The following is a 17,908-nucleotide window of genomic DNA, read 5'->3' as shown; positions in this document are numbered from 1 at the left end:
AGGGGCCACTCTGAAGACCGCGTGGTCCCTCCCTCACGCCAATGCTTTACACAAAGTACAAAATGCGTTCGTGCTGAGTGAATATTATCTCCCAGCAAGAGGGAAGAGATATGGGAACATATTGTATGTGTATAACTGATTCACTTTGTTATAAAGCAGAAGCTAACACACCATTGTAAGGCAATTATACTTCAATAAAGATGTTTAAAAATGTATATATATATTATCTCCCAAAGGTGAAGTGCTTAGAACACGGAGGCCTCAGACGACTTTTCATTTAAATGTGCACCTGCTTCCCTGGATTTTCATTTTGTACAGCAAAAGGCAGAATTCAGAATGGTTAAGAGATTTACTCGTGTCTTCCACGGTCAATTCTAGAATAAAATACAATCATCATGATACCCACGTCAGAGCACCCTGGTTCGAACTGCTTCGTGTTCAGTTAGCCGCGTATCAATAACGGCTCTGAAGCACCACGGAGAGCTCCAGGGTAAATAACGTTACCAATACTGGATTCCAAATCAGCTGGAATTAGGATCTAAAAATAGCTGAATTTTTATTTAAAGCGTGAAGTGGTCCATATGAGCACCTTGGAACACCTTCCAGATGATTAAACTGAATAAAAATAGCACCTTCAAGAGCTCACTGACTATAAAATAGCTTCATTCTAAGCACTTCAGTCAATGAATTCCCACTAGACATCCCTCGAGGGGTCTTTTCAAGTAGAAAGGTTAAGAACAAGTCATTAATGCTGGTATTTTGCAGATAAAACCTACTCTCTTGAGTTCTTGGTTCCTCACGTTCTGTAAAATGTCTTGACAATAGTTGCAGTATTCATCGGCAAGAAAGGCCATCTAGGAAGGATACGGAGAATCATTTCAGTTTGCAGCCCACTTCCAGAATGAACTGCTCCTCAAAGACCTTTCTGAGCCCCTAAGATGCTGCTTGTGTTGCTATTTGGCTATGACAGCAGCTGGGCTCTTTCCTGGGGCCGCGTGTTTTTTAGCTACGTGGAGTAATGCCTAACTTATTGGCCTGAAATTGATGTAGCTCCATTTCTGATGCCATAACTCATATATTTCCAGGATCTGCACCACCCGCTCTAAAAGCCACCGATCTTTGACAACTTTCTTTCCTAACCCCAATTTCTCCCTCCACACCCCCCAGCCCAGGCTCTAGGAAATGCACATATGTGTTCCCTGCTCTGTCATGGGGAGGCCCTCATTCTAAAAGATGACAACGTGGTCCCACGTGGAGCCTTTCTATAGGACATGAAGAGAAGCCCTGAATTTCCTGGCCACCATCAAGCCCAGCAGGGAATGCTGGTTCTCCCTGGTCTGGGAGAAGGCAAACATTACTCCAACTGGTACGATTATGATCACAGGCAAACTAAGAAGCCATTTACTGCCCCTAGGCAGCCAAGGCGTGAACGTTAATCTCCCCGATGCATGCAGGCTTACTGTTTTGTAGGAGTACTTCTTTGCCAGTTCCTGCTCCCAGAATGGACATCTCCTGAATTCAGACAAAGGCGATCCAACTGGGTCTGTCTTACTCGGCGAACGACTGGCACCCTAAAAACCATTGACACATGGATTATTTCTCTAAGCCAGGCGATAATTACACTGCTGCTGTGGAGTAATCTTTTATCCACACCTCTGGACACACTATTGATCCCAGCAATTTGCCCTTGTATTTCATTGCAAATAATACTAACCTTCCTCTGTAAGTCTATGCACTACAGTCATCAGGGAGGAACTAGGATTTAACATATTGCACTCTTACTGCCGTGTATTACAAATGCTGAATAGCGACGTACAGTAAAAATATTACCTATGAATAATTTGATGCCATAAATACATTCTACAACTCTTGTCTATCTCATTGTCCCTCCTTGAACTAAAACCATATCCTGTCTGGGTCACCGTGCCTGGATTATACAAATGGTTAGTCATATAAAAAAATCTCAGGGCCTAACGGACAAGGAAAATGAGGGGCACAGACTTTCCTTTAGAAGAACACATTACAGAATGTAAAAGCTTTCCATCAAGGATGGAAAAAGGCAACATGGCGGAAAGCGAATTCAATATTCCTGCCTTTTGTCATCCTGGATGTTCTCCCCGCCTCCCCTCCCCACCCCCTCCTCCCCCCCCCAAGAGCAAGGGGAGGCATGGTTGCCCCTGGTTTGAATGAAGGACATCAACTGTATTTGAAATTACTTCTTCAGGATTTTCCCAGCCACCTTTTGAATAACTTCCATTTTAATAGATTCGGTGAAAGCATCCCTGGGGGTTGGAAGTTAAGTAGCTAAGCCTGCTGGACTGCACCTCGGGGGCGGGGGGGCTGGCTCCCCTTCATTTTCTCCAACCTAATGGCCCGCCGTGTGGCAGCACAGTTCCAAGGTCAGCAGTTCCTCCTTAGCTCTCTCCGTTCTTACGTGCTCAGAGCCTTACCGAGCTACTCGCTTGTATCTTGCTTAGTAGCTCGTTGACGTGGGTTTGCAGTAGGCTCTTGTCTACAAGCCACTGGAGGCCAGACCAGCCTTCTGAACCGCCAGCCCCTATCCTTAGGGCCAGGAGCGCCCCCAGCTGCGCGCTGCACCCACAGAGAACAGCCGCCGCCAGCTTTCTCCTGAGCTGATGCTTCCTTGTTATCAGCCAATATCACATTGAAGTCCGGGGGGCGTTTAGGGTCACACTCAACGGTCTTCTTAAGGACCTAAAATCTGTTACTTCTCAACTCTTTTGTGGTCCTGAACCCCTTTGAGCATGTGATGAAAACAAATGAGCTTCTCCCCAGAAAAATGCACATCATGCACTACATACTGTGAAGATGCCAAGTTAAACTCCCGTTGTTAATATTTTTGGAAGAAAGTAAGGGTGTAGATGTCTAAATAAATAAAGCAGTAGCGCAGAAAGGTGATAGATCAAGAGGCATCATTCCATGGGGTGCTGTTTGGTTTCCACTGGGGGCTGTTCCACCCTCATTCCTACCATTAGCCCTGGCAACATTCACAGTCCTCTGATGGGTCCGCTTCCAGGATGTGGGTTGGGGGGACAATGCTCGGGCTGGTCACCAGGAAGGATGGGGCTGTCGCAGGGACTTCACTGGCCTGGCCACCAGTGCTGCTACTGGAGAAGAACTGAGGGATCCTCCTTTCCAACCCTGGGCTACCCTCTCCTCTCACGCTGCACGATCCCAACCACGTCCACTTTCTCCGCAGCACACGTGACCTCCCGGGCTCATCAATACTCTCGTGACGCTGATTCTGCCAGTATCCAAGCCCGTGTTTCTCAAGGGCGGCCCTGAAACCAACTACATCAGGATTCCTGGGGTGTCTGAGGTTCATAGCGCTAGGGCCCTCGTGAATCACATGAGGCCAGAAATCTCTCATTTTAACCAGCTCCCCGAGTGAGCCTTACGCATCTCAAGCTGAGACTGCAGCTCCGGGCAGGCTGTGTTGTCCAACTCTGCAGAAATCCCTACATTAAACACGGCTACTTCTAATTAGAATTCAAAATTCTAATTTCCGATACTTCACAGTTTCACCTGTGCAGAAGAAGTCATCTGAAAACACAGTATTGTCAGAATGGAAACGGAAGCTACGACCAAAAATAATAATAAGTAAATTCATTGCGTTCCTGAAGTCAATTCCTTTTGGACTCTTCCTGTGAAAAGAACTGATCTTTCAGGAAAAAAAAAAAAAAGAAAATCATGAATTGAAATCTTTTCTTCATAATATAAACAATCAGAAATCTAAAGGGAGCGAGTGTCTGGTGCAGAACCACTGAAGTCTGAATCTCTGCGGGACAAGGCATTCAGGAAAGAATCAGGGGGATTCCTGTTCTGGAGAAATAATTCAGCAAAATGACAAAGAAAAAAGTGAGAAATTCTATTTAGATTTTTTTAGGTGTATTAAATACAGCTTGGGATCTTCAGGAGATCCAAGAAAAGTCACTGGGGTTATTATCATTCATTTATTCCACCCACCTTTAGTGAGCAGGTACTAAGTGTCAGCCCCTGGAGAAACGCTGGAGGACCTTCCTGTCATCACCTGTGCCTTTAGGCACCACCTGCCACCCCTGAGTTACTCTATGGATTCTCTTGATGACTTTTGTCCTTCCTGCATTCTTGAAGACACTGCTCCCAGAATTATCGCCCCCAAAGCAAATGTATCCTGTCATTCTCCTTCTGAAGATGTCTCAGTGGTTTTCCCCCAGTCTCTTGGGTGACACCCAAATTCCCCAGCCTGGCATTGACAAGCTGTCCACCATCTGGACCTCATGTTGAGTCTACTTCTCCCCAACATCCTCACTTCTGGTTCTCACTGCCCACACACCCCCCAGCATGAATGCAGGCTACATATTCCCTCAAGATCAACACCTCCTAAAAAGAGGATCTCAGCGACCCTGTCCAGGACCAGCTCAAGGGCAGCAAGATAGGTGGAAGAACAGCCCCTTGAAAACGCCCACATCCTAGTCCCTGGAACCTGACGTGGCAGAGGGGCTTTGCAGGTGTGATTACGGTTAAGGACCCCGAGATGGGGAGATGATCCTGGATCCTCCAGGTGGCCCCAATGTAATCACGAGGGTCCTTAAAAGCAGACAGCCTTTCCCAGCTGCAGAGAGCCAGAGAGATGGTGTCATGAGAAGGACTCAGCCTGCCTTTGCTGGCTGAGGAAGTGGCCACCAGCCAAGGAATGTGGGCAGCCTCTAGAAGCTGGAAAAGGCCAGGAACAGATTCTCCCCTCCAGGTCCCCCAGAAGGAATGTAGCCCTGTCAACCCCTTGCTCTTAGCCTGGTGAGAACTAGTCAGACTCATAACTTCTAGAAGTTTTAGATAATAAGTTTGTGTTAAGTCATGAAATTTGTGCTAGTATGTTACAGCCGCAACAGGAAACAAACACAGGCCACCTCTTCCATGAAGCCTTCCCTAATTACTCCTGGCCCACATCCTTCCTCCCTCCCCCCCTGTGGAGTTCCCAATCCCCCTGTAGCGGGCACAGGCCCCTCACAGCACACCCATAGTTTTATGTCTGTCTTAGATCCCCAGCTACGAAACTGTATTCTATTCAAGTATAGGGAATATGCTTTTTGTTTGTTTTTACTTTTCTTTCACACCCCATTCAGCCCTCAAGAGGGCTGGTCACAAAACAGGCTTTTCAAAGGGTGTCTACTCAATGCCACTTGTCGTAGCAAAGTGCTATCCTGTCATCCTGGGCAACCAAAGAAAAGTTCACCTCGTGATGTCACAGATTAGCTATTCATAGTTCTGGTGTCCTAATTCAAAGAGTTATACATGTAATTGGAGACACTTTCACACAGATTTATTGCTAATAACCTATGCTTCTTTTCTGATTATAGCAGAAGAAACACTGTTAAACGGCTGATGAGTAGCTAGGTAGTTTGTTCCTGAGGACAGGGACCTCCCCTGTCCTCACACACCGTGTGTACACAGTGGACACACAACAGTCCTGGCTGGAGGGGTGAGTGGTTGAGGGCTGCCCATAATAAGAATGTTACACACAGGAAAACAGTTGCATCTAATTCAGCAATTACTGAATATTCCAGGGTCTATCATAACAAATCTATTTTATTCAACACTCACTGCTCCTTCTTCTTGGAGAATGCTGTTATAATTAGCAGATTTTTCAAAGGCAACGACGTCTCCACTGTGACATAACAGACAACAGAGAAATAATTTCAGTTAGACACTCGTTTCTGAGCATAAGCATAGAGTTTCTTTGGCAGTGAGGTTACTTGTTGGGGGGTAACTTTGATTTCAAAACAATCCTCCAAGTTTCTTTCCACAACTGCTGATTATCACCTGCTTAGAGTTGGTTTTTTTTTTTTTTAATCCATTTCTGTAACTGAGACAACCACGTATTTATTTTTATAGGTTTATTCCTCTCAGAAGCAAGAATATGATGTCATCATGGGTAGGACTTGCTCCAGTGAGAAAAGAAAAATTATCATGGAAATGAAGTCTTCTATTTTCTGATTTGGGGCTTTGAAAATGATCTACTCAGAAACGATAATATCCTCTGAGTTGATGGATGAAGCAGGGCAGCTTCACAGAACAAGGAAACTGAGAATGAATAATATGTAAGTTCCATGTCACCATGCCTCTTGGGTTCATATATCGTACTGGAGACATTTATCTATATGTCGCAGAGAACAGATTCAGTTCTATCTATGCGGTGTGGTGCATTTCCCCTTTAATTGTGGGCATCGAGAAACTGGGAGCCCAGGGCCTCCCGCTTTGCCCAGGAAATGTGCATCCTCCAGATGCCGGAGGTGTCGGCTTCTCCACGCCCTGCCCAGAGCTGTGGCTGCGGCTTCCACTCCCACACACGCCCTCACGCCTGACTCTTTGAATTCTATGTAAATATGCAAAGAGGAAGGTAGCAGGCGAACGCTCTGCTTCTGGAAGCAAGACCAAGGTCTTCAAGGCAGGGATGGCCTGGGGCGGGGTGGGAGTCAGAAGGGAGTGGAGGAAAATGGCTTTCATCTCACACAGGAAGATCCTACATCCCCTCCCAGCCTCTCTATAGCCCTGGGAGCTCTCTTCTGAAGGTTTGGGTCAGTCCATTCTCCATGGAAATCTGGACAGAACACTTGATACCCATGTGATCAATGTTTCTGCATGATATTCTATTTCAAAACAGGGCAGATAGATTCAGGGTCTGGCTACACACCCACTAGAAAGCCACCCTCTTCATTGTTCAGTAAGAGCTGTTATCACAACAGGAAGTGTACTGTGGACTGCTCATTGGCAAAAGGGTTTCAGGACATGGAATCTGTTCAACCTGGAGGAGATCCAGGATGATGGACTGATGGAGAATCTGAAATGTCTCGGGAGTTCCATCTGTCATGTCTCAATGACATCTTGGGTAGGTGTGGACAATGATGGAGTTTCTCCAGGTAAAATCCATGAACAGCCCATGGCCACAAAGACTCTGAGACATTATAGCAACAAAAACAACAAGCAACAATCACCACCTGAAAGCATAAAACCTAGAATGAAAGAAGACAAGAAGATGTCGGAAACAAAAGTTCATTGAATAAAGGGCTAATAGAAAAGGAATCTAAGTAGAAAAATAGGATCATCATCAGCCTTTAAGAGATGCGTAAGAATCACTTGTGAGGCGTCCCTCAGCTGAATTGGAGGGAGAGCAGTTTCTCCACAATCCACGTCTGTTCTCCTGCTGCTCCTAATATGTCTTCTTTGGAAAACGAATGCAAGACCGTGACTGTATTCCGCTTCGTCCGTCCATTTCTCATTCATGCGTCCATTATTTACTGCGTACCTACTATATTGGGGCATCACGCTAGGCCCTGGGGGATACAGCTGTGGTCGTGACGGACGAGGTCCGCCCTCTGAGAGGTTACAGCCCGTGGAGGAGAAAAGCTGTTAACACGAATAATTGCAAAGTCATTCTCATGACAGCTGAAGTACAGGCTGTCAGGGGAACCTACGTCAGAGGGCCCATCCTCTTCTCTTATTAGTTTAACAGCTTACAGGCCTATAAACTGGCAGCTTGATCAGCTCAGGGGAGCTTCCCTTGTGATTGGTTAGTGTGCTTTGGTTGGTACTTATCACAGCCCTGTACTTGGAGGGCACTTACTAAAGTCTTTGGATGGTAACAGCCATCTTCCTGGGACATTCCTTTGGATACTCAGGAACCTGGAAGCTGGAAGGTCTGGTTTCTGGCTTAAAGGAAGGACAAGGGAAACCCTCCGCCTTATGGCTCACCCCTCCCCCAACCCTGACGCAGGGAGCTTTGGAGGCTAAGCCACTGAGAGTGATATTCAGTAATTGTGGATTTGTAAGTGAAACTCCTAAGTTTCTGCCATCGGTTCAATGTAGAGTAGGAGTTTAACTCCACAGCCATTGAAAGGAGGGTGGTGCTACAAGGAAGACTGAAAGGGGACTCCTTGCCATGCAGAGGCCTATGTGAGGCCGACAAGGGGATGCAATGCTCCTATCCTCCCTGGGGAGATATGCAATTTTTGTAGCGTTTAATTGGGGGATTTTATGCACTGAGACAACAATAATGGGAAACAGAAATATGCCAACCTCACGGAGAGATTCGGTCATCTGTTAGAAAGTCCTCATCTCCACGTAGCCAGACGACGATAGCTCTCTTGCTCAAAGGAACGGAGAGGCTGTCTCTTCCCACCTCTGGGAGGTCCTCGTTCAATAAATGGTTCATCACACGCGTCAACACGTAGGTGCAGTAAGATCTTAATTATCTATTTAAAAGATTACCTAGTTTCAGAGGTCCCATGCAAGCCAAGAGGCATGAAAATCTGCATGAGATAGAGGGTGGCAATACTAGAGCCACGCTACAAAGCAGCTGAGCAGAGAACAGCTGCCGGAGACCAGCCCTACTGCGAGAGGAGGTCCGTGGAGGTCCAGGTCAAGGGCGTCGGCGCCCAGAGCATCTGGCCGGGTGAGCACTGCAGGCGTTGACTGTGCTCTGATCTTGCAGGTCAGGCTGGGCTAGGCTAGAAGGGGGGACTGTGGCAGACGGGTGCCCCACCGAGGGGTCTTCCACCCGAGAGCAGGGGCGCTCAGGGTGAGGGGCTGAAGCAGCACTGGAGGTGATAGTTTTAGCTCTCAGGGTCCAGCCAGGATGGCCTCGTGTTCTGGGGGTGGGGAGGGGGGGCGGTCACTGTCCCTGTGTCATTTCCCGTGTGTGGTTCCGATTCAGTCCTTTGGGACATTTATTAGGTTGTGATCAAAAGCACAGTCATTGTGAAAATAGGGCTCTAAGAAAACCATACCAAACATCCAGAGCTGACCTTACTGGGAAGAAAGTGCTTCCAGCTCAAAAGGAGGTCTTCTTCCATCATCCTCTGAGGCCTGAGATGCTTTATTTTTTTAATTTTTTAAATTATTTTTTTTGGCCGCACAGCTTGTGGGATCTTAGTTCCCCAGCCAGGGATTGAACCCAGACCCTGGCAGTGAACTTGCCCGGTTCCTAACCACTGGACCACCAGGGAATTCCCCCCCACCTTTTTCTTTTTCTTGAGATGCTTTAAAGGCGTAGACACATAAAAACCACATTTTACTTTAGTTTTTACGATCAATTGGGCTAAGAAGGGTCCAACGTAAAGAGGGCTGAGACATGATTATATGCCACATGACTCATCCTTTTTTTTCCCCGGGGAAAATCTTTCAAATGTCGTGTTAGTTTAATATGCCTTCTGGCATTTAACTTTCTTTTAGTCCTAACTGCAGTTTGCATCCACATTCTCAGGTTTTGACATCTGTTGTTATTAATCCAGACTTTCATTTACATCATCTGGGCATCGACATTTGCCCTTGCAAATCATTCTAACAGCAGTGAAACAACGTGAAGCAATTACAAAGGCAAGAGGATAAAAGTGTAATAAAACTGAATTCATGTCCCATACTTGTTCAGTGTCAGATTTCGGAGGGAAGGTGCTTCATCTTCTCATCAGTGGAGGGCCTGATTTCAATTTTTACTCAGAGCACACGAATTAGTTATTTTGGTTTTGATTAGGAGAAGATACCCTCAACTTGATATTTTTATATCTAAACAGTCAATATTTGTATTCATAGCAGGATGGGTGTTATGACTGCAAAAGCTTTATTTAATATAATTTTGATTATACTAATGCTAATCACTGAAATATACTGAGCATTCACCCACTGCTAAGCGCCCTACGTGCATCATCTTAGCCCTCACAACGATCCGTTAGGTGGTGGATAAAAATTCATTATTATTCCCATTTCACGTACGGGAAACGAGAAACAATTCAGAGCCAGAAACCCAGCTCTAACTTCACATCTTCACCTCTATTACCTCTTCCGCTATTTCCGTCTTGTAAGACACACGTGTGCATGAAAACAAATAACGTACACGACGAGGGCAAAGGAAGACGCGAGAGTTTTGAAACTTAAAGTGGAAAAGAACCTTCTCTCTTTAAATTTTATTTTATAGTGGACTATAGTTGATTAACAATGTTGTGTTAGTTTCAGGTGTACAGCAAAGTAGATTCAGTTATACGTATACATATATCTATTCTTTTTCATTCTTTTCCCATTTAGGAAGAACAACCTTCTTTTTAAACCGGGTTAGGTGAGCGTCGTGGATTTGTCATTTTCGGCGTTGGGGGCTGTTGCTCTTACACTGCTTAACTCTATTCCCATTAGATTTTATGAGCAACTTAATGGCAAAATGATGACCTGGCGGGACACCTTTAAAAGTGTTGAAAGTCTAACTTGTTCACATTCACCTTCCGGAGACAAAACTCAGCAACTGGATGCCAGCCTTCCTCAGCAGATAGCACGTTGCCTTGTTTTGGCGTCTCGGCTGGAGATGAGCATGGGAGGGACACTCTGAACAGGTGAGATAGTTTGGGAGCTTCACAGCATTACCGGCTTTTAAAACCTTCCCCGAGGGATTCCCTGGTGGCGCAGTGGTTAAGAATCCGCCTGCCAACGCAGGGAACACGGGTTCGAGCCCTGGTCTGGGAAGATCCCACATGCCGCAGAGCAACTAGGCCCGTGAGCCGCAACTACTGAGCCTGCACGTCTGGAGCCTGTGCTCCGCAACAAGAGAGGCCGCGATAGTGAGAGGCCCGCGCACCGCGATGAAGAGTGGCCCCCGCTCGCCGCAACTAGAGAAAGCCCTCGCACAGAAACGAAGACCCAACACGGCCATAAATAAATAAATAAATAAATAAATAAAACAAAAAACCTTCCCCGAGCAAAGGTGCAGTCTGGGGCGGGATCCTCTACACCTATGTTTTTTGAGCCGCTAGACAACGATCAGGTAACACCTATTTTTTTTAACCTTAACAAGTTCTAACCAGCCTTGCAAAGCATAGGGCGGACAAGGCCCAGATGTGGGTTGCAACTTGGACTCCTGATTATACCTGAGAGGGAGGCCGCACGGGGCTCGATAGAGCCCTGGCCCCGGGAGGGTTCAGCTCCTGCAGGTACCAGGGCTGCACGGACAGAAAGAAAAGCTCCGATGTAACTCCTGATGTTCTGACATCCTTGGGTCCTCGGTGCCCACAATCGCCCAGCTGACGGCTCCCTGTCAACTCATCCTCCTGGGGTGGTGAGTCTGAAAGATGAACCCTGAGCCTTTCTGCTTTGTCAGCACAACTAGCCAGCTGTGGACCCACAGCCCTGGGTTCTGCGGGCGCAGGGCCGCCGGGCAGCCCCCTGGGCTCAGGAGCTGGCAGAAGAACAAAGGCGCAGAGAACAAAGGCGCAGACTGGGGAAGGCCCAATTTTAGAAACGTTCTAAAGGCCTTTAATATGCTATGTTGGAAAAGCTGAGAGAGAGAGAGAGAGAGAGACAGAGAGAGAGTGTGTGTGTGTGTGTGTGTGTGTGTGTGTGTGGTGTGCTGGGGAAGGAATGAGGGCTACGGTTAGTTTCCATATACCCTGAGAGAAACGTGAGCCTCTGTCCCATTGATGTCAGAAGTCATGTGCGATAGAATGGGGAGTCATCTGTCAAAGTTTTCCTTGTAACATATGAGCCAGGGATTTGGCCTAAGAGATAGAGAATAAACCTGAGTTAAGCAGAGCTGTTTCTCTACATGTGACAACAACACACACACACATACACACACACACACACACTCTCTCTCTCTCTCTCTCTCTCTCCATTCCCCTCCCCCTCCCCTGATGATAATAGAGCATTTTATACTTTGGCCTCAATTCTCCAGTAGGTTCTAGGTCAGGACTCAGCCTGGATGCCAGCTAAACAAGACTGGGATCTGGGGAGGCCTGTTTCCTGTAAAATTATGTTACCCTGGAGCAGGGTGGGAAACGTCCTGGATTTTGGGAAGGGGTCCTTTTCATCTGGCACACACTGCATATATATATTTTTAAATTTATTTATTTTTGGCTGCGTTGGGTCTTCATTGCTGTGCACAGGCTTTCTCTAGTTGTGTCGAGCGGGGGCTACTCTTCGATGCGGTGCGCGGGCTTCTCATTGCAGTGGCTTCTCTTGTTGTGGAGCACGGGCTCTAGGCACATGGGCTCAGTCATTGTGGTTCATGGGCTCTAGAGCGCAGGCTCAGTAGTTGTGGCACACAGGCTTAGCTGCTCCGCGGCATGTGGGATCTTCCCGGACCAGGGCTCGAACCCATGTCCCCTGCATTGGCAGGCGGATTCTTAACCACTGCGCCACCAGGGAAGCCCCACACTGCATATTTATAGTCATTTTCCTCAAAAAAAAAAAAAATAGCCTCAAGCTTCTCATTGGTTTTGAAAATCAAGCCTTGGTCTCTCCTGGGTTCAGGGCAGGCGCTGCCTCAGCAGTTTTCAGTGGAATCCACCACAACCTGCCCGCCTCGCCCTCCCAAGGGAAAACAAATGCTGTTGACACCAGGACTCCCGGTCTGCTTGCTCCTGGGCCACCTGTCAGGTGTCCAACAAAGGGGGTCCCTGGCTGGGGATCGTGTCCTCCTACGGCTTCGCTGGCATGGGGGAGGGGGAGGGGTGGATGATAGCAGAGAGCTGAGCATGAGAATTTCTCCACTGATGGGGCTCGGAGGGGCAACATGGGGGAGACAGGGGCTCACCTCAAGACTAAACTGATTTTAATTAGATTGCATGCTTTTTTGCAGCACCTGGTGGTGGCGGTGATGCGGAGGCAGACCCCAGAGTCCCTTAAAGCCACCAGCGCTGGCTCCCGGCCAAATCTCTATGCTGACGCCCTCATCAGTGGCTCCATGCCTTTCCTTAACACGCGGTCGAGAGAAAAAAAAAGAGCAGACAAGATGCCCTTGAAAAATGCAGATGCCTACTCCTCCCTTAGGCAAACATGAGCAGGAAAGTAAATCAGACTTCAGTGGCTGCACCCGTGGAGAAACGCCTGCCTCACTGGGGCCATCACCCTGGGGAACAAGGGAAATGCTCAGCTGGGGTCTAAACACTGGCGAGCTCGTGCTCTCAGAAGCCGGCCCTGAGCGTGTGCCCTGGGCGGACACAGCTCCCTGCCCGTGGGGCTGCTTGCTCCCAGGTGCACAGCAGGGCGGCCCCGGTTAGGGTACCACGTGAACAGCTGTGCTGCAGGCCACAGTGAGGAGGGCGCCCTGGGACACAGGAGTGAGCCCGACTCTGCGGGAAGGGCCCCTGGGCGCCAGCAGAAGACAGGGGCGGGGGAAGACCAGCTACTTCAGGGGACCCGCCATCCCGTGTTTTCCTGGACTGCAGGGTCAGGCTTGATGCATTATTTGTAATCGAGGTAGCAGCGGTGAGAAATGATTCAGAGAGCTCCCTTTTACCCTCCGCCCCATCTCCCCCGATGGCAACATTTTGCCCATCTACAGTACAACGTCACAGTCTGGCTTTTGACACTGATACAGATTCACCGATCTTACTCGAATTTCCCAAGTTTCACTTAAACTCCTTTTTGCATATGTTCAACACAGTGTTATCACCTATGGCGATGCGTGCATTCGACACCACAGACGAGACACAGAACGTCTGTGTCATCATGAGGGTCCCTGGTGCTGCCCCTCTGTAACCACACCCACCTCTGGCTCCCTCACCCCCAGGTCCCTAACTCCTGGCAACCAGGAAACTGTCCTTCATTTCAAAAACGTGGTCATTTCACAAATACCATCTATCACTTACGACACAAATGAACCTATCTAAGAGACAGAAACAGACTCACAGACATAGAGAACAGACTTGTGCTTGCCCAGGGGGAAGGGGGAAGGGGGCAGGGGAGGGCTGGATTGGGAATTTGGGCTTAGCAGATGCAAACTAGTACATACAGGATGGATAAACAACAAGGTCCTACTGTAGAGCACAGGGGACTGTATTCAGTATCCTGGGATAAACCACAATGGGAAAGAATGTGATACATATATACATACATGTATAACTGAAACTAACACAACATTGTAAATCAACTATACTTCAATTAAAAAAAAAGAAAAAAAAATTTTTGTCATTTCAAAATGTTTTATAAATGGGATCATACAATGTGGAACCTTGTGAGAGTTTTTTCACTCAGTGTAATTCCCTGGGGATTCAGCCAAGCGGTTGTATCAATAGTTTGCTCCCTTCGCTGCTGCACAGTATTCCATGGCATGGCCGTACCCTCCTTTGTTTAAAGTCCCCCAGTGAAGGACATCGGGGCTGATTCCAGTTTTTGCTTATTATGAAGAAAGCTGCTATGAACATGTGTGTGCAGGTTTTTGTGGGGACAGAAGTTTTCCTTTCTCTGGGATCAATGTCCAAGGGTGAAATTGCTGGTTTGAATGGTAATTGTATGTTTAGCTTTAGAAGAGTCTGCCAAGCTATTTTCCAGAGTGGTTGGACCATTTTGCATTCCCATCAGCAATGTATGAGTCTCTCTGCATCATCACCATCATTTCGTGTTGTCATCATTTTTTATTTTAACAACCTGATAGGTGTGTGTTCATTGTGGTGTTAATTTGCATTTCCATAGTGATGAATGGTGCTGAACACCCTTTCATGTGCTTATTGGCCATCTGTAGATCCTCTTCAGGGAGATGCATGGGTATGTCTTTTGCCCACTTTCTAACTGGACTTTTTTTTTTACTGTTTAGTTTTGAAAGCTCTTTATATATTCCAGGCACTAGTCCTTTGTCGGATGTGTGGCTTGTAGATATTTTCTTCCAGGGTGGGTGGAACTTATCTTTCCCTCCTCTTCACAAGGTCACACACAGAACAAAAGTTTTCATTCTGATGAGGTCCAACTCATTAGTTTTCTCTTTTATGGATCATGGTTTTGGTGTCAAGCCTCAGAACTTTTTGCCTAACCCTAGGGTACACCCCAAAGATTTTCTCCTGTTTTTTTAAATTTAATATTTTTATGTTTTAAATGTAAGTGTATGATCCATCCTGAGTTAATTTTTGTATCAGTTGAAGTTCACTTTTTTGCACGTGGACATCTAGTTGTTCCTGCACCGTTTGTTGAAAAGCTAGTCTTCTTCCACTGAACTACTCTTGCACCTTTGTGAGAAATCATGTGAGCATATTTGAGCGGGTCTATTTCTGGTTCTCTACTCTGTCCCTGTTCCGTGTCTATGCCTCCACCAAACCACACTGTCTTGACTACTATAGCTGTATAGTGAGCCTTAATATCAGGTAGTGTTTTCTCCCACTTGATTCTTCTTTGTCAAGGTTGTTTGAACTATTTTAGGGCCTTGCCTTTCCATATAACTTTTAGAACAAGCCGTCTGTGTCTACAAAAAAACCTTGCTGGAATTTTTTTTAAAAAACAACTTCATTGAGAGATAATTCACATTTCATGCAATTCACCCTTTTAAAGAGTGCAATTTGCAGCAAAGGAAACCATAAACAATGAAAAAGACGACCTATGGAATGGGAGAAAATATGTGCAAATGATGCAACCAACAAGGGCTTAATCTCCAAAATATACAAACAACTCATATAACTCAACAACAAAAAAACAAACAACCCAATCGAAAAATGGGTGAAGAACTAAATAGACATTTCTCCAAGGAAGACATACACATGGCCAACAGGCACATGAAAAGATGCTTCACATTGCTAACTATCAGAGTAATGCAAATCAAAACTGCAATGAGGTATCACCTTACACCGGTCAGAATGACCATCATCAAAAAGTCTACAAATAACAAATGCTGGAGAGGGTGTGGAGAAAAGGGACCCCTCCTGCACTGTTGGTGGGAATGTAAGTTAGTGCAGCCCCTATGGAAAATAGTATGGAGGTTCCTCAAAAAGCTAAAAATAGAGTTGCCATCTGATCCAGCAATCCCACTCTCGTGCATATACAAAGACAAAACTCTAATTCAAAAAGATACATGCATCCCTATGTTTATAGCAGCACTGTTCACAATAGCCAAGACAGGGAAACAACCTAAATGTCCACCGACAGATGAATGGGTAAAGAAGATGTGGTATATATGCATAATGGAATACTACTCAGCCGTAAAAAAGAACAAAATAATGCCATTTGCAGCAACATGGATGGACCTAGAGATTATCATATTAAATGAAGTAAGTCAGACAGAGAAAGACAAATACCATACGATATTACTTACATGTGGAATCTAAAATATAACATAAATGAACTTATCTATGAAACAGAAACAGACTCACAGACATAGAGAACAGACTTGTGGTTACCAAGGTGGGTGGGGTGGGGGACGGATGGAGTGGGAGTTTGGGATTAGCAGATGCAAACCAGTGTACATAGGATGGATAAACAACAAGGTCCTGCTGCAGAGCACAGGGGACTCTTCAATATCCTGTGATAAACCACAATGGAAAAGAATATATATAAAAAAAGAACATATATCTATGTACGTAAAACTGAATCACTCTGCTGTACAGCAGAAATTAACACAACACTGTAAATCAACTATACTTCAATAAAAATAAAGAGTGCAATTTGGTGTTTTCTTAGCTTATTCACAAGGTCATGCACTTGTGCAGAGAAGACAGAACACGGCAGGCCTGAGACTGCTATCCTTAGAGAGGCCTGCTTGCCAGACTGGCCCTCGGCTGGCGTCTGAGAACTGGGCTCCCGGAGTGTTTCCAGTCAACAAGCAACAAGTAAGAGGGGTTCACTGTGCCTGGACTGTTTCTGCACACACTGTAGCTGATGCTGAGTAATGTTTCTCGGTGGTTTTGGCACATGCTAGGAAGGAGGTGCTTATGGAACCAGCCCTTAGTAAAGCCTCTGAGTGTGCAGTCTCCAGTGAGCTTCCCTGAGCTGAAACATCACACGCGTGTCGCTGTGCTTTTCCTGCACAGAGGGCTGTGCTCTGTGTGAGCCCTCGGGGCAGGGCGAGAGCAGGAGAAAGGCTGCACGTGGATCCCTCCAGACGGTGCCTCTCTCTCCCTTCTGATCTGTGTATCCTCACTGCATCTCTGCAGTCAATCTTAGCCTCGGCTGAGAGCTCCCTGTTGGTGTGGCCTGAGGGGCTGGAGAGCTTTTCTCAGGCAGGGCAGGGATTTCCCTCTGTAGCGGAGGGATTCCGTCAGCTGGACTCCTTGGCTGCTTCTTGGGTGGGCTGGGGGACAAAGAGGCTTCCTGGACCAGGCTGCTTGCTGTAGCTGGGCCTCGCCCGACAGGTGGGCTCACATTCCCAGTATCTCCTGGTGGAAAAGGGATGTCTCAGACCCAGCGAGGAAGGACAGTGTTTCCTCTGGCTGTTTATATTTGGTGGGAATCTCCCTAGCGCTTCCCCTTGCCTGGTATTGTTAGAAGAATGAGTCTGTCTGGGATGCTTTTTCTTGCTCGGTCGGGGTGGGGTGGGAAACACTGGGTCTAGGGTCGGGGGTCGCGGGATACCCCACCTCTGTGCTGTGTGTAGCCCTGGGGTTCCCAACCTGCTCACTTTCTTCTTACCACCTTTCAGAGTTTTCCTCTGGTTGCTTCTTGCATTATTTCCAGGGTTTACAGTTGTGCTGAGCAGGGAGAAGCAGAAAGAAATGTGTCTACACCATTCTGTCCCAATCCAAAGGCTCCATCATCTTTTTTAAAAAAATTTTTATTGGCATATAGTTGATTTACAGTGTTGTGTTACAGTGTCTCATTCTTTTTTTTTTTTTAACATCTTTATTGGAGTATAATTGCTTTACAATGGTGTGTTAGTTTCTGCTTTATAACAAAGTGAATCAGTTATACATATACGTATGTTCCCATATCTCTTCCCTCTTGCATCTCCCTCCCTCCCACCCTCCTTATCCCACAGTTCTAGCTGGTCACAAAGCACCAAGCTGATCTCCCTGTGCTATGCGGTTGCTTCCCACTAGCTGTCTGTTTTACATTTGGTAGTGTATATATGTCCATGCCACTCTCTCACTTCGTCCCAGCTTACCCTTCCCCCTCCCCGTGTCCTCAAGTCCATTCTCTAGTAGGTCTGTGTCCTGCCCCTAGGTTCTTCATG

The 17,908-nt window shown here is 46.7% G+C and overlaps 1 protein-coding gene across 2 annotated transcripts in view; it reads right to left on the bottom strand.

Moving 5' to 3' along the window:
* The window catches only part of RFX8 (regulatory factor X8), a 72,279-nt gene that overhangs the window by 27,334 nt on the left and 27,037 nt on the right, over window positions 1-17,908 (bottom strand). For both annotated transcript variants that reach the window (XM_082427090.1, XM_082427091.1), the window contains exons 5-7: window positions 5,605-5,668; window positions 1,461-1,571; window positions 777-854 (exon numbers count right to left, since the gene is read on the bottom strand). In XM_082427090.1, the coding sequence (XP_082283216.1) occupies window positions 777-854; window positions 1,461-1,571; window positions 5,605-5,668 (253 nt within the window). The remainder of the gene's footprint in view (window positions 1-776; window positions 855-1,460; window positions 1,572-5,604; window positions 5,669-17,908) is intronic.

This window comes from Balaenoptera physalus, assembly GCF_965194825.1.
Source record: "Balaenoptera physalus genome assembly, chromosome: 15".
Classification (NCBI taxonomy): domain Eukaryota; kingdom Metazoa; phylum Chordata; class Mammalia; order Artiodactyla; family Balaenopteridae; genus Balaenoptera; species Balaenoptera physalus.
Note: the sequence above shows the minus strand (reverse complement) of the source record. Positions and strands in the feature narration are given on the sequence as shown.